Here is a 21,291-nt window from a genome sequence, read left to right on the forward strand (position 1 = left end):
GACCAGCAGGACCTCGTGAGAAAGGCTCCTAAGATGAGCCAAGTACCTCCAAATCTAAGGGAAAAGGGGGATAGTTTGGCACAAAAAGGTTTTGCCTGGGACATACAAATGAAGAAGAGAACAATATAAAAGTCAGCAGACCTGCTGGCATTCAAGGATTCAGTACTTTTATTAGTCTTAACTATTTGAGTAGTAGGGAAGATCTGTGATGTGCAGCAATTTAAAATTTTGTGGAGGTACAAACTTGAATCTCACAAGGTGATTCATAGAAGGCTCCTTGAAATTTTATCTCCTTTAAAGCTTATTTTAAAAACAAAAGCTTTAGTCTTACATTAAGATTTAAAAATAAGGGAGTTTTTTAAAACCAAGTAAGTAGTGAATTTGATTTAATAGTCTACCTTGTGAATGAAACCTGCAATGTCTTCATTTTGAATAATAATCAACAGTTTATCTAATTTTGATCTTCTTTCCAAAAACTGTTCTGGATGGCATTCTGTATTGCCTAATTTGGTAAGATACTCCTGTGAAAGAAAAACAACTAAATCAACATTAAAAAGCTTTTTTGTAAACACCAATTTAACACCAAAAATGCAAGATAAACTAGTAAGCTTAACTACTACGAGGACACTGTTATCGATGAACTTATACTCTGGGAGACCTCAGACACCATCAAATCTGCTCTTCTAAAGGTCAGCTTCACAGTCCCAATGTTACAGTGCTATCAAAGCCAAGAAAAAGCCAGTGTAGGGTAACAGAAAGAACCATAAGAACAACAGATTAGCTCAGGTTTTTAACCTAGCTTCCTTAGTTATTATGGGCCACCCAGAGCTCAGTCATTAACCGCCCTAGCTCCTATTTTCCTTTCCAATAGTACTGCTGCAAATAACCGAGGGTCTGCTTCAAAAGGGGTATCTGAAGGACACTCCTTCAGAACTACAAAGCACTTTTATGACCGCCGTAGCTCCTTTAACTCAGAATAGCTCAAAAAGCATCTGTATAAAACGTCAGTACATACAATGGTATTCACATACTAATTAGCCATTTCTGTTCAGCTTTGCCCTTCAAAGTACTCTCCCAACTAACACCTCCCTCTGCACTGGTGACATGGTACTACCTTTCACAGTAGTCCTTTCACTCTTTGCTTGCTGGTGGAATCCTGAACCCTGAAGCAAACTGCAGGATCCTGGAGGTCACATTCCTCATTTTACGGATACAGGAGATTAATATTCTTAATCACAGCTGGTCAGATAGCCATAATCAAAATCCAGTTTATCTGATAAATCTGCTCTTTCAAGAGCTGCCGAAAGGGTCATACCCCCAGAGGATGTTTTGTGTATCCCTAAACTAATGCAGCATCTTCTGCACTGATTTTGCTCTAAGCTTTGAAGTTTCTGGGTAGATTTCAGATCAGCTTATACTTTACCAAAAGGTAAGTTACTGTCCGACACGCCTGCTGGCAATTTTTAGTCCATCTTTTCACATTAAGAAGCTTTAAATGCAAATTCAATTTAAGTAAAACACTTGAAGTCACACAATACTATATCAGTTTCACTACTCAAAGTCTTTTATTCTACTGTAGTATTTTTGTTGGAAAATTTCCAATGGATATTGATTAAAAATTAAAGTTATAATCTGATTTCTTATCAGATTTGTAAAAGAGCAGTCTTTTTTCTATATAAATAATGACAGAAATATGATTTGTTCTATGCCAGAATGATTAAAAGCATCCTTCATAAGGAAATGCATTTCCTAGCCCCTTAATTTAAATGTCACATAGGTATGTTAAAATCCATTAAAAAAAGAAGGTGGACGGGGGTGGAGGGAGGTGGAGTTACACTAAGCCCACTGGGAACTGTCCCTAACCCTATTCTTTCATCTAGCTCCACACTAACATGCAGCTATGTCCCCACAGAATATTGTGCTTGGTATCATGCTGCTGGGGGTGGGAAAAAGTTGAGAAGCTCTACATCCAATCATACAAGGCAAAAATGCAACCAAGGAATTTCTAGTAAGTCTGATTTCATCTTCCCAAGAAACCACAAGGAATCAGCAAGGAAAGCACAACTGAGTACTCTGATTCCTCTTTCATTTCCACGTTTTTCATTGTCTTCACTGGATACACCCACAAAATGTGCTGACATCAGAGATCCTCTGACAAAAGGCTTTGTAGTACTGAGTTTCTGAGCTACTCTGGGCTATAAGCCACTTATTTATAGTCTCTCTGCTTCCTTGAACAAAACAGGCAAAAACTCCAGTCATAGTAAGTAAATTCCATAAATGGGAGCAGGTACTTATTTTAAAACTCTAGGCATTCCCTTAAGCAATTCAAATCCTAGTTTAGTGAGTACTGATTAGTAATATTATACCAGTGATATACCTGTTCTAGTATGTTACCACTTATATACCTGTTAATAAACTTTACATATCTATGTCTATACCTATACACATGCTCAAAGGCATACGTGTGTCTGTTTTTTAAAACCAAACACCTATACCTGTGGTAGAAAAAATATACCTCATAATGAGGAATCTTTCATGATTAAGGAGTCTTTCATGATTAAGGAGTCTTTCAGGATCATCAAATTTTTTGATCAATAAGGGCTGTAGGGAACTGTGACGTGGCCAGGGTATCAAGAAACACCAAAAAAGTGTATCATTAGGCCATCCTTGGACAATTTTGTTTTTCTATTTGATTGATAAAACCCCATATGAGATAAACACCGGCAACTTACTTTACCTCTCTGTATTTTTCCCTTTTCTTCATTAAAAACCCAAGTAAGAAACATTTACAGTTTAAAAGTATTTGTAGTATGTATATAAATGCTCTAAAATGATAGTATAAAATAAGATGCTAAATCCTAACATATTTAGATCATTGGTTCTGAATTTAGTTGAACTTAGCTAGTCTTTTATTCTACTCTGAGTTATGACACTATATGGTCAATATCTAAAAACAAAAAAGTCCATTTTTATAGAGGTCAGACCAACAAGACAAGTTTATACAGCATTGCTATTACCTTCTTGTTTAGTTACCTTTATTTCTTTACAGAGCACACTCTCTTCTTCTTCATGAATATAAAATTTCACAGTATTTTTCTGGACATCTTTCATGATTTTAACCAAACTATTAAATACTTCAGGTTCTAACTGGCTTATGAAATTTGAAAGAGCTGGTTGGGCAGAAATGTTTACATCACTGGGTGATTTTGTTGTTTCTTTTTCTACTGGTTCCCGGGCAACATCACCAGGTACAGTATGGTCAGAAGTCACCATTAACTCTGTGGCATGATGTGGCTGGTTCATTTCTACTTCAGTTAAAGTTGAAGAGGAATGCTGCTCATTAGTGTTGGTGTCTTTCAAAGCATCACTATAAAGTGGCTCAAGGAGGTGTTTATTGTTGAGGTCACTTGAGGAAACTGGTATGACATGCTTTTCCAGAGGATTCAATGCTATCTTAGTACCAGAATCGTTAGGACTGACTGGTGGCAAATTCCCACCTTTAGCTGATGCTTTGATAATAATAGTATTTAGTTTTTCATGCAAGCCATCTACAAACTCCTGCACACCAGCTTTGGAAGTCTTAGAGTATATGAACTCAGAAAGCCGTTTCATCTTCTCTTGTGTTGAAAAGATAGGTGTGGAAATTCTACTAACATATGAAACATTCTTTTGCTTCAAAATCTCTTCTATCTTCCTAGAAAAGAGATTGTACTCTCCTAACACTGTCCTTTCTGTGGTTTCACTCACTGCAGGCGGCTCTGCTGCTGGCACACACTGCTCTTCCACTTTCACCACCTGACCTGTCAACACGTCATCCTCAGTGGTGCCCTTTAATGCGTCTGTAAATGGAGAGGATGGAAACTGGTAATCAGAACTTCTCTGTCTACTTATTACCCGGGGGTCATTAGGAAAGGCCTCCTGTGGTGGCAGGCACACCAGCTGTTCTTCTGGTGATTTCATACCTATACAGGAAGAGTTCATTATTATAAAAGCAATCCAAAAAGATTATATCTGAAAATACAAACTCTTAAATCAGGAGAAAAAAAGGTCACTATATATTTAGAACTAATTATGCACTAGAAGGTGAAATAAAAACCTCAAATTCTGGTATGAACTCTAATTCCTATGTGTCCTGCTTATGGGCTGGTCTTTGGATTTCAGTAGTCAGAATAACAACTTTGTGTTTTTTTGTTTTGTTTTTAAGAGAGAGGTCTCTTGTTCTGTCACCCAAGCTGGAGTGTAATGGCACGATCATAGCTCACTGCAGCCTCAAACGCCTAGGCTCAAGTAATCCTTTCACCTCAGCCTCTTGAGGAGCTGGGACTACAGGTACACACCACCAAGCCCGGCCAGTATTTTCCTTTTGTTGGGAAATAATTCCAAGAGGAAACAGGATAACTACACTCCGTTTGAAATAAAGAGGTCATTTAGTTAGTTTAATGAGACTATCACCTTTCACTCTTGACAACTAGCTCAATCCACAAAATCACACATTTTTTCTCACAAATCCTAAATTCAAACTTAGTATGTTTTGAAACTACATTTCATTTTAAGAAACAAGGGGAAAAGAAAAAAATTCATGACCTTTGCCTAGAAGACCATATTATACAATTTTACCCTTTAAAAAATTACTAAAATTTTCAAACCTATTTTTAAAGATTTTACTCATCAAACCTTTCAAAACAGCCTCAGTAGCAGTCAGCTTGTAACATTCTCTACCAATCCCAGTGGTTACCATTAACTACTGCACTCATTAATTACTGCAAAGGCTACTTGTCAACACAGTAAAAAGACCAATAGGTGGAAGTCAGAAGTGAGCAAAATATCCAACATGCCAGGATAAGAGTATGAAACTAATAAACCAGAAAACAACTCAAGTTCCATAAGATAATTCAGGAATACTTAATGTACTAAATATCTTTCTTAAATTTGCAACATTAAAATGGGGTTTAGTACACATATAAAAAGTCTAGCAGGGCACATAAAAAATTGGTAACTGTGGCTGATGTATGGGGGGAAAACTAAGTGCCTGGGCTACACTTACTTTCTGAAGTATTTTTATACTTCTTGATTTACATACCACGTCAAATATCTGATATGTTCAAATTAAAAATTTTTTTGAATTGTTATTTCATAAAACAAATGGGTTAGGGAGAGAACTACCTGTAATTTTAAAACTTCTGAATTATTTTTTTATTTTATTTATTTTTTTAGAGACAAGGTCTATGTTGACCAGGCTGGCCTCAAACTCCTGGGTTCAAGCAATCCTCCTCCCCGAGCCTCCCAAGTAGCTGGGATTACAGGCATGTGCCACTATACCTGGCTATTTATTATTTTAAATACTTGCTCCCCAAATTTATAAACATCAGACCAAAATGGCTAAAGGAAATATTAAGCTGAAATATAATTTAAATTCACATGGAGAATTTTCCATATTAAAAACTGTAAACCAAACAAATCCCTTTTAAAAATATAAATAATCACCACTTAATTCTCTTTTGCACAAATTTTCCTATATGACACTTAAGATCAACTTTATTATTTTGAAAAATCTTCATCGATAAATTCAATAAATGATTTAAAAGATATATACATGTCAATATCCCTAATAATGCATTAAAAAAATTTTTTTACTGTCATTAAAGCATTGCAGCATTTTGACTTTTAAGTGAAAGAGGAGTATGAGTTCTCTAAAGACAGCATTCTTCAGATATCTACACTTTTGCTTACAAAATATGAAGATGGTATCTCAAATAAGAGGAATGAAGATGTTGACGGAGCATTTTGAAGCATAAGATACTTGCTATTCCTAATGAGAAAGAATTATTGTTAGATACAAAACAGATGAATCTCTAACACATAATGTTGAGTGAAAGAGCCAAACATAAAAGAAAACATATGTAGGTTCCATTTATTTTAAGTTGAAAAACAGGCAAAACTAATCTATGGTAAAAGAAGTCAGATTAGTGGTTACTTGTTGGAAACAGGGAGAGTATTAATCGGCAGGATGCAGAAGAAAAATCTGGAGTGCTAGAAATGTTCTACATTTTGATTTGGGTAGTAGTCACATTAAGTGTACATATATATAAAATTTCATCAAGTTGTACACTAAAGACTTGTGCACTTTCCTGTATCTGTTCCTTTTTTTTTTAATCATCTTTTCCTAGGAGAAGGAAAGATTTCCTTGAAGAAAATTAGTAACTAAAAAAAATTTTTTTTCAATTCTCAAAGCAAAGGAATCACTATAAAGATCTACTAAGAATGTAGCATTCCTTAAAAATAAAAAGAAAAAACCCACTTATATTTCTAAAAGAGTAAGCTATAACAAAATGGGGACAATAAAAAAAGACCACCACCAAACTCTAAACAAGAAAACAATGCCTATGACTATCTGCAGGGAAGCTGAATTGACTAAGCTCAGACAAAGGAGACTGTCTCCTAGGCACCTACCACAACTAGTATCTGTAAATGTTTCTAGAATCCATAAGTTTGTTATTTAAACTATCTGCAGAAATTAGCTTTACAATTTTGAAGAAATGGGTTAAAAAACTCAAGATTAGGAATAGTGTACATAAAATATAAATGGTTTCACTTCCTGGTACTTTTTAAATTTTCTAAAAGAAACTTCTTATAGGATAGCCTATAAAAATGGATTAAGAAAATATTCTGGTCTTCCAAATCATCATATCAGATATAATCCACTATAGGTGAAGAAAACAATCTACATGAATATTCAGTGACTTCTTTGAATACACTTTTTAATGATTTAAATATAAATATGGCATTATTATAAATTTTCTAAAATTAACAGAATTTAAATTAATGCCTCATTGATGGAGAAGTAGAAATGCAAGTAGCAATTCTGAAGAAGGGTACACTAGGAGGAAAAGTAAAGCGAGTCTTCTTACCTGCTGTTTGTTTCTCACCATGTTTTCCCAGCTGGTCTTCTGGGCTTCTTGCATTCCCTCCTGAGGGAAAGCATCCATTAGATTTGTACATGCTCTTCAGATATCAGTGATACCTGTTATCTGCCTTTCAGACAACCCCAAATGATAACAAATGCAAGTATTCCTTCCTTTGCCTAAAATGACCCTCAAGGGTCATTCAGAAATGGGAAGTTGCTTCCCTTTCCATTCAGGCGATGATGGAATATCAACACCTAGATGCTATGCCTTCAAATGGCCTTCAATACCAAGTATGAAGGTGTCTAAATGAGGAACAGTTACGATCATCATCTCGTTATCAACTACTTCCCCATTTTGTTTCTCCCACTCAATGTCTCCAGCTCATGAAGGAGTCCCAGTTCCCGCTCTATCACCTCCAGGCTTCTTGCCCTCTCTAGTAAGGTACTAAGTAGAGGATGGTGCTGGAGCCCATGGAAACACATCAAATTTTAGAAATTCTTCTCAGAGTCCTTGGAGGTCTCAACAAGTTCTAGGTCTTAATCCAGTCTACTTTTTAGCAAAAAGTTAGATTTTTTTCTTTACAAGGTTAAATAAAGGTGTGGGAACTGGAAAAGATGTGTCCTGGAAATATTTTCAAAAACATTTAGCTAACAAAGATAAATAAGCACTTGGAATATTAAAAGTATGTATTGATGTGTGTATATATATGTGTATCTTTGCACAGAGAAATTAGAATACTACAAAAAATGATAATCTTACAACATTTGCTAAGCTATTCTTGCCTCATGGTTCACTAAGTTTTCTTAGGATATTTGCATTTGATCATTTCACACCATTCTCTAAAATGATCCAATTTCTTTAAGATAAACAAATCAAAGTTCTTTCTAATAAATGAACCTCAACAGGACTACTTATAAGATGACAGCTTCTCCTGGTGAAGTTTACTCTAATAAGATGAGAAGATAGTATTGAATTGGTTGCCCAAAGAGCATCATTTCATCTCTGTAGCTACCTCATCTTACTAGAAACTCAGTTCCTGCCAACAATTTTCATTTGGAAGTCTGCATGCTAAACTCCATGGGGAGAGTAAGTATGTCTTAAATCCCTGTTTTTAATAGGCTGTTTTGCAGATACTTGCTGATGCTGCCCAAGAACAGCAACACTCTGATGAGCATTATATTAATCAAAATAAGACACTGAAGACATCAGAGCCAAGTAAGATGAAGCACCCAATGACCCAAGTGTGGAATCTAGGAAAAATGAAACCCTTCAGGAAACTGGTCTCTAAGTAAAATGAAAGCAAACTTAAGTCCTAGTATACTTGTTCTTACCTGTAATTGGAATCAGTTTCCAATGTATTTCAGTCTCTTCAACATTTGACTTAGACTGCTGTCTATGGAATCCATGTTCAGTGGAAACAGTGGGACACAAACTGCAATCTTCAAAATTATTCATGCTAATTAAATTTGGATCCTAAAAATTAAAGTGCACATTGAATAGCTTTCTTTTCCATTAATTTTAACATCAAGAACAAATGATTTTTCACAGAAAGTTCACATGCTTCAATCTAAACATTATAAATGAGTGAAATCAAATGGTAAAGTTATAATATTTTAGTCTCAAAATAAAAATATAAGTTGATGTTGATTTAGAGCAGGATTTGGTAAATTTTAATGGTAAAGTGGCAGATAATAAATATTTTTGGTTCTGCAGGCCAGATACTCAGCTCTACCCAGAGTACAAAAGCAGCCACAGGCAATACCTAAATGAATGAGCATACCTGTGTTCCAGTAAAACTTTAGTTACAAAATAGGCAGCATGCTAAGTATGATGCACATTGTTGACTAGATTTAGAATACTAAATACATTGTGAAATATTAACAACACGGGTTAGCTCCTCAGTGCCTACCTTATATACCTTGCCAAGAGTCTTATCATCATGCTTCCCCCTAAAATAAATACCCCAAAACTACAAGGAGGAGAAAGGCTGGAAACATGCCTATGACTTTTATTCAATGGCAGGGAAAAGAAAATGAAGGAAAGCATAAATTAAAAGTAAGCCCTTAGGAATATGGTACCATCCTAGTATTGTTCCCAGTGATGGAGCCCTTCTTAGGGGACATAAGGCTACTTCTCAGCTAGAAATCAGTTCTCTATTCTAAGCACATATCATAAACTGGATGCCCTAATAAGCCAGGCCGAGAGTCACTTCAGAGATAATCCTTATAGCCACTATCTTCCACTCTTATTTGCATGAGAAATACCAAGTACTTAACCTTGTTTGTTACACTGGTAAACTGCATTTGGTCTCATCTCCCTCACCTTTAGGTTCTCTGTTACTGCCAGCAGAAAGCCAATGCTGTGAGGATTCAATTTTTTATGAAATAACATGGATATAACTCCCAATAAGCTGTTTCTGACAAATAGATTGCCTAGCCTTAGCTTTATCACAACAGGTAAACTTTAGACAATATATCCAGCCCATAAGCAGGAAGGAAAACAACTGCTTTGGCATTTATCTCTTTGTAACAAGGAATAACTTAGAGGTACCATCCTAGTCAGATACCTTTACTCAAAAGTACATTTTATTTTTTGAAAGGAAAAACTGCTCCCTGAAGCATGCCCACATCATCTCTTTCACATATACACTCACAAAAGCAAAGATAACCAAAAAACATATGCTTACTTCTTTCAAATGTAGCTTATGGTCAGTGCCTATGTCACTGGTAGAAACAGCAACAGGATACTTTAAAGATGCTGTATCAACTTCTAGCAATGGGCTCTGAATACCCTTAAAATGTGCATTTTCAATTTTTACACAAGTAGGCTGCTCAAATTCTTTCTTATCTAGGGTAGAGTTCAATTCATACTCATATTTTTGCCTCAGCATTTCATAGGCATCACCAGTGCTCAATCCTAAGGCTTTGTTGACTGTGTCTGTCAGGGATGCATCAGAATGGCGTGCATGTGCTAGTGTTTCTGATAGCCAATTAAAGAGCTTATGGATGTCAGTGATGCCGGAGCTACAGGTATCCTGCTGCTGCCGCCTCAAGTCAGCATCATGCCCAAGTGAGCCAACAGGTTGTGGAGACTCTGAGAAAAAAGACAGAAAAGTCATTTCTTGAAGTTAAAGCTTGAAAGCCGACATAAAAATTTTTTCAATCAAATTTACCTAAAAAATTCATTACCCTAACACATTTACAGTCATGAGCTCAACCAAACTGACTTAGATTTTATAAATACACCCATCCCTTACTTTCTAAATATAATTAATTCTAAAATAAAAGTTATTTTTCATTTAAGCATTCTATTAACAGAAAAATGAGCTCATGTATCAGGTTGTAAAATATGAGAAATATATGTTAATAACCATACTATAGTTACCTTAAACTCTACCACCAAAATCCCAAAGAGAACCAGATGCTTCACAACAGATGAAACATTTGCACTTGCTATTTTGCCAATTCTTAGGAGGGTATGCAAATTATACTAAAATCGACTTTAAAAAAAAAAGACTTAATTTGATTTCTATCTTCTCTATACCTATTATATTTTGTCCTTAAGGCACAGGCTGACATTCTTAAAATCTAAGTGGTATCTTGAATGACTAGATTACTTAAATTCATAATAAAGCTAGGATATTAGAGACACAGAATCATCCTGAAGAAATCTGCAAAACTTACACCAAAAACAAAAAGCACTATGAGAGAAAACATATTAAGACATGGCTCCAAGCAGGTATAAATCTAGATAATGTATACAACCAATATATTTAAAAACTTACAAAGGGAGCAACATTCAGAAAGTCATGTGCTTTAATGCTAGGGTAGGGGTGGAGATTGGATGAAGCCTGAGTATACCTTAGGATTTCTAATTGAGGGAGGGTATAATGTACCACAGCAAATAAACGAAACAATGGAATACATACTACATGACTCTAATTATATAAAATTATAGAGCAAGACAAAAAGCAGATCAGTAATGGAGTGAGGTTAACTACAAAGGAACACAAGGGAACTTCTGGGAATAAAAATGTTCTATATATTGGAGTGGTGGTTACACAGCTGTCAAAATTCATCAAACTGTGTACTTAAAATGGATACATTGTTTATAAACTAAACCTCAAAAAAGCTGATGTTAAAGTTAAAAGTGTGGGTTGGGGGTCAAGCAGTTACCTCTTAAAAACAAGCGGGTTCACCAAAAATCATGATCAGGGTATTTTATAAGTTAGAATCCAACCTTCAAATCTCTACTTTCAGAAACAAAGTGTGCAAAATGACTAAAAAGAAATGAGTGAGAAACATCTAGAAATGCAAGTCTGCAAGTCACCAGTTCTAGTTAATTTATATACCCTTCTTTCCCTGCCCCATTTCTCCTTTTGTCTTTGACAATTAGCATGGCTTTCCCACCATTTTAATTATTGATGAAGCCTGATTTTCATCCAAAACTATTTTTTCACATATATAGAATTAGTCAATTACCAACTAAAATAGTACCAAAAATTAATTATCTTATTTATTGGGTGCCTAGTATGTGCTCCATGTTAGGAAGTATAGCAATTTAGGAACAATGCCTTGGAGTCGGTCAAAACTGAGTTGAAACGTGGATTCTGCCACTTACTACATATTTAGGCAAAGTTATTTAACTTATCTGAGATGGCTTACTTATCTGCAAAATAAGGATAATAATGCCTAACACTTGAGAGCTAACTGAGTTCATATATCTAAAGCACCTAACACACATAGTGAGCACTTAAACTCCGAAGACACGGGTCAACAGTGTAAGATAGTGTGTATAAGTAAGTGTTAACAGGTTTAGCACAGGTCACAACTTCAGCATAAGCTAAAAAAGAAGGAGACCATCAAGGAGCAGAAGGGCCAGAAAGCTGAGGAGAGTGCTGAACTGCAAAGATATAAGGCTTGTGAGAAATGGAAGATGCTTCAGGAAAAAAGAGAAAAAGAGGACTGACCATGACATACTCTAGGTACGGGGAGAGAGATGAGCATGTCAGAGAAGGGTGGGAAACATGGCTGGATATGGCCACTCTGTAACAAAGCCTTGAAAGGCAAGTACAAAAGATGAGATTAGTAGCAAATCAGCAAAGCAATATTCAGAAGAACATGATACTGAAATGAGTGTAAGAAAGTAATAAGCCAGGAAGGCCACCAAGGAGATAAGATTATAGACAAAGATGACAATACTGGAAAGAAAAAGAGGTCAGGTAAAGAAAAAACCATGACAGTTATTGCAGAGAATAGCACTGTCAAATAGAACTTTCTGCAATGATGAAAATGTTCTTTATTTGTACTGTCTAATGCAATTATGTCACTATTGAAATGTATTTTTCATTTTAATTAACTTAAAACAACACACAGTTAGTATGTTGAATAGCACAAGAATAAAAGATGTAAAGGAAAGCAGAAAAACAGAAAGTTGAGGATACAAATGTAGACTGCTAAGAGACCAAAATGTAGTAAGGACATTGATCTGACAGAGACACATTGAATTTGAAAAGAGCCAAGTAAAATTGCTCAGTAAGAAACGCAGGAATACTCAGATCTATCATAATCAGTAACAGCAGCAGCATAAAATGCAGATTCTACATCAAAGTTCCCTGAATGCAAAAGAACTCATTTCATGCTTATGGACTAGCAATGAAAAGACCTTAAAAATCTAGATGATAGACTGGGCATGGTGGCTCACACCTGTAATCCTAGCACTCTGGGAAGCCTAGGCAGGAAGATTGCTTGAGGTCAGGAGTTCAAGACCAGCCTGAGCAAGAGCAAGATCCCATCTCTACTAAAAACAGAAAAATTAGCTGGGCATGATGGCATGTGCCTGTAGTCCCAGCTGCTTGGGAGGCTGAGGCAGGAGGATCACTTGAGCCTAGGGGTTTGAGGTTGCAGTGAGCTATGATGATGCCACTGCACTCTAGCTGGGGCAACAGAGCAAGACTCTGTCTCAAAAAAAAAAAATAAATAAATAAATCTAGATAAAAATGCTTTAGCTAACTTGAAATATTGAATCAAACACACTTAACCATATCCCGTTTCTTTTTCTGTCAACTAAAACAAAACAAAGCAAAGAAAAAAAAAAGGCCAAAGATATTCTTGGATTCCTAGGGTAAAAAAGAATGTGTATATGCATCTAAGAAATCTTATTTTCAAATTCACAAGGTTCTTTTCATTTAGCACCATCCTAAAAGTTCCCAATGTTCTAATGTACTTCTCCAGTTACAAAAATAAAGGAATATAAAAGGACAAGAGCTTGAATTAATAAGACAATAGCTGAGCATACTTTATTTTGTCATATTAGCCTAAATCAAACAATTCAAAAATCTGATGTACCAGGGCAGGAGTTGGCAAGTGCTTCCTGTACAGGACCAGAAAGTAAATATTTTAGGCTTCGTGGCCACACAGTCTCTGTCCCAACGTTGCCACTATTGCATAAAAGCAGCTATATACACATAAATGAACGGGTATAGTTGTATTCCAATACAACTTTCTTTATAAAAATAGGGACAGGCTGGATTTGGCCATCAGGCTTACAATTTGCAAGCCCCTGTACTCTAAGAAAGGACAGACCTACTTTATTATATTTTTGGATGTTATTATAAGAGTAATCTGATATTTTACCTTCATACAGATGGCAATTTTCAGATAAATTACTGGTTTTGGCGAGCTTTCTCATATTTTCAGGTAGATCCTCAAGCTTCCTCTTCAAGACAGTTTTGCTTCTCATATCTTCTGTGTCTGACTCCCCACCCACATTTTTTTTCCTACACTGAATTAAATTAATCAATTCTTTAACTCTATCCTTATCGTAATCCAAAGAATGAGATGACCTTTGCTTTCCAGGTATAATGCTTTCACCCCTTGAGTTATTTCGTTTTCCGAATTTCATTTTTGTACCATTCATTTCTTCTTCTTGACCTTCATAATCTGAAAGTGGACTAAACTGTTGAAGTTTTCTATTTTCTTCAAATAGCTCTTTTAATTTACAAATAGGTAACTGATACATTTCAGGCCGAAAAATATAAGTATGCAAACAATTATCAATATGGGATTTATTTTTTGGAGCTGAGTATAAGAATTTTCTATCATCTAATCGTGAATCATATGGAAACATAATAAACTCTCGTTTACCTGAACCAAAACCTCGCTTAAAAAATTCACTTACATACTTTTCAACAACAGAATGGAAATTTATAGTGTTTATATTTTTGAATTCCTTTCGACACTGAATCAAAGCAAATTGTAAAAATTGAGCTATTTTTAATACATCTGGCATGCTCTCATGCCTCTCCTGTGGTGCTGCATTGGTTGAACCTTTTTGTGCTGTAAATAAACAAAAAAAAGCAAACCATGTTAGCAATCAAGAAACTAACCAAATATAGATCTAAGTATTGCCAAAGAAGTGTAACAACATTTATACATTAATGTTGAACCAAACGAATATGTACCCTAATACATATATGTAACATTGCAAATATATGGATAGCATGCTTGTAAATCCAGGAGCCTAAAATGGGCCAATAAGAAACCAAAAAAATGAAAGAACAGAACATATTTTTAAAGGAAAAAACACCCACTCATTGAAGATCTTCATTTTCTATTGCCACTAGGCAATTCAAATGGTGGCAAGAAAAATGTAAGGAGAAATGAAGAGGCAGGGCAAGATCTGAGGCTCCAAGCAAAACAGTCCTACAAATGACAGTAATGTCACTCCTTCCTCTTATAAAGTAGCAACTTTAACTTCACATGAACAAGCACACAGACACTGAGTCACCACAATTAAGAAACTCATCCTTAATCCAACAGTGAAACCCATTCGTGGGAACTTTACCTTAACATAAAAGTTCATTCTTAGAAAAGGTGAATAACAAATTTTCTCTTACATTAGTGTCAAAAATTCTTATTAATTTTGAATGGCCTAACATTTAACTTGGTAATCACTAACATTTGAATGTAAAAATAAACTAAGCTAAAAAAGTCATATAAAACCCTCATAAACTAAGCTATACTACTGTAATAATTATAATCAAACTTTATTAGTGAGAGCACTGGGGAGACCCAAATAATTTTTCACAGTTAAAAAAAAAAAAATCAAGTCATAGAACTTGTGTTTTATATTGCTAATGCCTCTTAATACCTCTAGTATTTCCCAAAACATGATATAAGAAAGCCAAAATCTGTAGTGAGTGATCTGGAAAATTTCAATAAATATGGGTATCTATAAGTAACTAGATTTAGATATTCAAAGAACTTACAAGTAACTATGCCTCTAGGTTCTTGAAATAGAAACAAAGCATGCAGGACCCGAGACTTGGCAGTCTGATGTTCTAAAAAACAGAAGCCAAATTCATTAGCAATGTGTTTTAACTAAAAAGTTAAAAAACAATTATAAAAATTAAAGAGAGACCACCTACCATATGGAGAAACCATCTGATAAGGAGAGAGAAGAAAAAGGAATCCTCGGTCTCCCAAAGGTTTAACAAGAACCTGCATTTTTGGGGGAGGGAAGAAGTTGTATCTGCTTTATTATTACTTACTATAAGGCAGACACACAGCACTTTTTACTAATTGTAAAGAAAAAAAGTTCTGAATCATCTTTTTAGGAAAAATATTGCTACTGAATTAGTTAAAAACTCCACCAACTCACTACTGATTAATAGGATTCTAATCAAATAAAAATTCCTTAGTTTCCCTAACTTTAATGAAAAAATGTTACTGAAAGAATTCCCCTAATTAACTGTGAAACCAACTTGTTAATTTTTCCCTGAAGCTAAAATACAAGGACCAAACTAAAGACTTCAAATATTTTCCTCATCAATTCAGAGACATGTTATTCAACTGCCAAAGCAATGTGCTGGATGCTGGATATAAAACATGCTTTGAAACGCTGCCTTTGAAGACTAATTCCGCATATATTTAATGAACATTTTTCACATGTAAGACAATTTGTCCTGCCAGAGATAACTTCAAAGACAAGCAACACAAGGTCCTTGATCCTGAAAAGTTTATAAATTGGGCACAGAGTAACACAAGAAATTCCAATAATTACATAAGACAGAAAAGTCCCCTAAGAGATTTACAAAGCAACAGGAACGCATAAAAGATAGTTTGTTTATGGTAGTTAAAGATGGTCAGGAAAGGTTTATTGAAAGTGTATCGAAGGTGGATTTTGAAGGATGGGTATACAGACAAGAGCCTAAGATTGTGGGAAGGACATTTCAGTAGAGGCAACATCATGAACAAAGGCAGGTTATGATATGATAGTTTGCAAGCATCACAGTACTTATGACTGGCAAAGGGGTGAGGACAGACTAGGATAAACGTATAGGACAAGTCTAGAAAGAAAGATCATAGGGCAGACTATAAAAAGACAAGAATTCCAGGTTAGTCAGAATGTCCTGTACCCTTTTGAGCTAGACTGTTTCCTTAAAACAACAACACCAACAACAAAGACTTGACAGCACTGTGCAGGAGTTGGAAAAAAAAACAATATAACGCAACAAACTTTATTTCAGGGGCTACTGCAATAGTTCATAATGTTTTTGAGTAATCGAGAAACTGAGCACAGCAACTGAACACAAAATGATAACTGAACTCTGAAAGAAAACCTGTCCTACCTAAATTCCTAAAACAATTCCAATAAGCGAAGTCTGTGTAAAAACTAATAGTTTAAAGGGTAAAAAGTAACTGTGCTACTAATTCACATTTAATAAAAACATTGTTGGAACACTCAGAAGTAAAATGGTGATATGTTCGGGGGTTTCAGGTGGTCCTAGTTGACCAGCCCCCAGGGGCAACTTCTCCCTTTCAGTTTAATCTGTGCCAAAAATGAGTCTTTGATATCACCTGATGCTCAAGCAGTTTACTCTGACAGTGCTCTTACAAGACAGATAGCAGAAGCAGGCTGGTGGCATGGGCAAGGTACAATCAGGAGGTCAGATGACCAACTGACCAGGAGGGGTCTCCATCTGGGTCAGTTACCAGGTGCTTCTTTCCTAATATGAGTTTAAGCTATTCTTGTAAAGGTAGGTTTGTTTTAAGGTTTCTATAAGTTACATCTGTGCTGAGGTGGCCCTGTCTCCTGGAAATCCCTGGGCCAAGGTTGGATCTGCAGGTTGGGTTGCACCATACTGACAAGTGACACATAGTATTGGCCCTGCAAGACACTTAAGTGGGCCTTATGGCTACCACTTATAACCATGGCATGTCTCTTTGTAGTCTATGCAAGTGGACAATCTATCTGCAAAATTTTTGTTTCTACCACTTATAGCCACAGTATGTCTCTTGTAGTGTACACAAGTGGACAATATAGCTGCAAAATTTTTGTTTCAGACACAAATACTTTTTATCCAAAATATTTTATATATCTAATATCCCTTTTAACATTTTGCCCAACTCCTGCTTGTTAAAACAAAAAGTTGGGAAGTACAAATAAGATTTTCATGTTTTGTGTTCAGTGAGGAAAACCAATTAGATCCCTTAACCTGTCACCCACTCCAAATACCACGTTTTATAAATCCCACTACTTAGTAGCCTAAAGACTCTTGTACTTTAAAGGAGCCTTAATGTTTCCAGAAACCCATGGAGTACAGGGAAGCTATACCCAGAAATATCACTGAAGTAGAGTCTGACAGTTATGTGTGCGGGTTCAGCCCAAAGAAACACCTTCTTCAGGGGGGAAAAAAAAAAAAAAAAAGAGGACCTGGAAACTCTGTGCTCCTGCTGCCTCTATTGTATCTGTTTTGTTCCCCTTCAGAAAATAATATTAATCCAATCTATGGATTTTTGTTACTTTATTCTATTGACTTTTCAGATAACATTACAGGAAATATGGTACCAAAAAATGTATAAAAAAGCATACAATGAGCTCACAATCTTAAATCACTAAGCTCGGAAGGAAATAAGATAATGTTAAGTGAGACTCAGCAGAAAAAACAGAGTCAAACACCCAAAGGCTTCAAACCAGAATTGTCAAATGCAACATATGAAATACTTATGAAATGTTTAAATAAACAGAACCATACTTATTTTGCTTTTCTAAAAAAAAAAAAAAATTGGGAAAAAAGTAATGAAATCCTATAATGTTTAGGATGTAGGTGGGAGTAAAATTTTTTAATAATTTTCAATTTCTTCCTCAGTTATCACTTAATTCTTTGTTTACATCTTGTAATTTTTCCTTCAAATACCAATTTAATCAAGATTTAAAATTACTTATAGAATATTCTACTGTAATTTTTAAAATATTTCAAATCCAGTAACATATATGATTTCTAAATTTTATTTTCCATTTGGTTATATTTTCCAGAGGTTGGTCTATATTGAAATCTTGTTAAAGGGTTAGTTATTAGATTACTTTCACTTTTTTCCATTCACATTTAGTCCTTTTAACTAATAATTATTTTATACCATATTTTACTCCTTTATAATGTCTTAAAGTGAATGCTTAATTTCTTAACTTTCTCTTTTTTGTCATAAAAATACTACCCCAATCTTGTAAGAGTATAAAAATAGACAATACATATATTGTTACATGTATGTCATATATTTTGCCAATGGTCTTCCTACTTTGTTATTTCCATAATTGTTACTATACACACACACATATACAATTTAAATTATAATACAAACTTTACCAAATTTTAACATTACCTAAAGCTAAATCATTTAATATAATTTATGTGCAATTACATTTCTCTCATTTTAAATGCCAGCCAGCTGGATAGTACGTGTTACTTAAAATAAAGATTGGTATACATAAAAAAAAAAGAGAAATGTTTAAAGAAATAATTGGCAGACGTGAAAACACGTTTGCATAAAAACTTGTAAACAAACATTCAGCAGCATTATTTATAATGGCCAAAAAGTGGAAACTGATAAATGAACAAAATGTGGTGTTATCGAAACAATAAAATAATACTGAGCCATAAAAACGAATGAAGTTCTGACACATGCTACAACATGGATGAACCTTCAAAGTATCATGCTCAGTGAAAAGAAAGCCAGGAACAAAAGGCCACATATTGCATGATTCCATTTATATAAACTATCCAGAATAGACAAATCCATAGAGCAGAAGTTGATTAGTGGTCGTCAGGGACTGGGAGGAGGAAGAAATGCAGAATGAATGCTTAATGGGTATGAATGAAGTTTCTTTCTGGGGTAATACAAATGTTTTGGAATCAGATAGTGGTGATGGTTGCACAACAATGTGAATCTACTAAGAAAAACCACTGAATTTTATACTTTAAAATTACTTTAAAATGGCTAAAATGGGCCAGGTGTGGTGGCTCATGACTGTAATCCTAGCACTCTGGGAGGCCAAGGCAGGAGGAACACTTGAGGCCAGGTGTTCAAGACCAGCCTGAGCAAGAGTGAGCCCCCCCCCCTACTAAAAATAGAAGAAATCAGCTGGGCATGGTACACACACCTGTAGTCCCACCTACTCAGGTGGCTGAGGCAAGAGGATTGCTTGAGCCCAGAAGTTTGAGGTTGCAGTGAGTTATGATGACGCCACTGCACAAGGTAGTGCAGTGCTAAAACAGTACTTGGAACTGTACTAAGTACTAAAATAGTACTTGGAAGTGAGCATTCATTGAACATTTTTCTGACTTAAGTTAGAAGTAACAAAATATGCCTCAAAAAAGTAGAAGTTAAAACTAACAGCGGAAATAAAACAGTAAAACAAAAATACAATAGAAAGGGCCAAAAATAAAATTTGGTTCTTAAGACTAATAAAATAGGCAAACCTCTGGTGAAAGTAACTAATAAGGTAAAGCATAATGAAAATAATATGTAAAAATACTGACAGCAGATACTAAAAAGAGACTATATGAATAATTCTATCCCAACAAATCTAAAAGCTTAGAATAGACAAATTACTAAAAAACAAATAAACAAAACATATAGAAAGTGACCCAAGAAAAAACAGAAAACCTGAAATGTTTTTTTAAAAAATGGAATCAATACTTTAAAATCCTCCATCTACGAAAGAAAACAGTTTTGCAATTACATGCTACTCAACATGCAAAGAATAGGTTATTATAATCATTTACACATCCATCTCTTGCAAAAAGAAGAAACACTACCTACTTCATACTGAGAAGCTAGTATAACCTTCATACAAATACTAGACAGAGATGACATGAGAAAGCAAAATTGCAGGCCGATCTCACTCATCATCACAGATACAAAATTCCTAAATAAAACATTCACAGGCCCAATCCAGCAATTTGCTTAAGGGGGCAGGGGTGTTCTACAGCAATGCAGGGGTAGTTTAATACTGAAAAAACTATAAATACAACTCACTTTATTAAGCTTATGGGATAAATATCATTTGTGATGCTTAATTTTATATGCCAACTTGACTTGGCCAAGGGGTGCCCAGATATTTGGTCAAACATTATTCTGGGTGTTTCTGTGGGGGTATTTTTAGATGAATTTAACATTTAAATCCACAGACTGAGTAAAGCAGACCATCCTCCCTAATGCGCATAGATTTCATTCAATCAGTTGAAGGCCTGACTAGAACAAACGGTAGACTCTACTCCTAAAAAGAGGGGATTTCTCCTGCCTGTCTTCACACTTGAACTGAAACATGAGCCTCCTGCCTTCAGACAAAAACTATACCATTGGCTCTCCTGGGTCTCCAGCTTGTTGGCTGCATATCTTAGGACCTCAGCCTCCATAACTGTGTGAGCCAATTCCTTATAATAAATATCCCTACATTACACCACACAAAAACAAAAAACAAAACTATATATAAGTCCTCACTTAACATTGTCTATAGGTTCTTAGAAACTGCAGCTTAAGCAAAATGATGTATAATGAAACGCAATTTTAACATACGTGAAAGCATACAAACACCACCACATGGAGAGTAGCCTCGGCTGGGAATTGATTTTTTCCCTCATCAATGTTATAATGACCTTGAATGAAACAATGTTATTTAAGGACTTACTACATATAAAAAAGACTTGAGTGTCAAAGGCAAAATCATTAACATGTTCAGAAGAAATTATAGGCCATTATCTACATGACCTAGGGGTAAGGAAAGATTTCTTAAAGAAGACACAAACAGTATTTGCCATTCAAGCAGATAAATTCAACGATTACATTAAAGTTAGGAAGACCTATTCTTCAAGAAACAACGAATAAAGTAAGAAGGCAAGCAACAAATTATAAAAAAGGTGTGTAACACACACAACTATTAATATTCAGAACATATATAAAACCCCTCAAATTATTAATAGTAAGAAAACACAAGGTTCAAAGGAAAAATAGGCGAAAGACATGAATAGGCACTAACATTACAAGAAATAAATTTACTTTTAATTTACATTTCAGGAAAATACAAACTAAAAATTATACTTACC

At 35.0% G+C, this 21,291-nt stretch overlaps 1 protein-coding gene across 6 annotated transcripts in view; it reads right to left on the reverse strand.

The window, feature by feature from the left end:
- The window catches only part of TASOR (transcription activation suppressor), a 48,732-nt gene that overhangs the window by 4,427 nt on the left and 23,014 nt on the right, over positions 1–21,291 (reverse strand). For 2 of the 6 annotated variants that reach the window (XM_069475902.1, XM_069475905.1), the window contains exons 12-19: positions 15,334–15,406; positions 15,175–15,246; positions 13,541–14,242; positions 9,592–9,998; positions 8,237–8,378; positions 6,909–6,968; positions 3,034–3,839; positions 399–521 (exon numbers count right to left, since the gene is read on the reverse strand). In XM_069475902.1, coding sequence (XP_069332003.1) covers positions 399–521; positions 3,034–3,839; positions 6,909–6,968; positions 8,237–8,378; positions 9,592–9,998; positions 13,541–14,242; positions 15,175–15,246; positions 15,334–15,406 — 2,385 coding nt within the window. Of the gene's footprint in view, positions 1–398; positions 522–3,033; positions 3,963–6,908; positions 6,969–8,236; positions 8,379–9,591; positions 9,999–13,540; positions 14,243–15,174; positions 15,247–15,333; positions 15,407–21,291 lie in introns of all 6 variants that reach the window. The other 4 variants (XM_069475900.1, XM_069475904.1, XM_069475903.1 and 1 more) reach the window with 2 other exon arrangements.

Source organism: Eulemur rufifrons, chromosome 7, assembly GCF_041146395.1.
Source record: "Eulemur rufifrons isolate Redbay chromosome 7, OSU_ERuf_1, whole genome shotgun sequence".
Classification (NCBI taxonomy): Eukaryota; Metazoa; Chordata; class Mammalia; order Primates; family Lemuridae; genus Eulemur; species Eulemur rufifrons.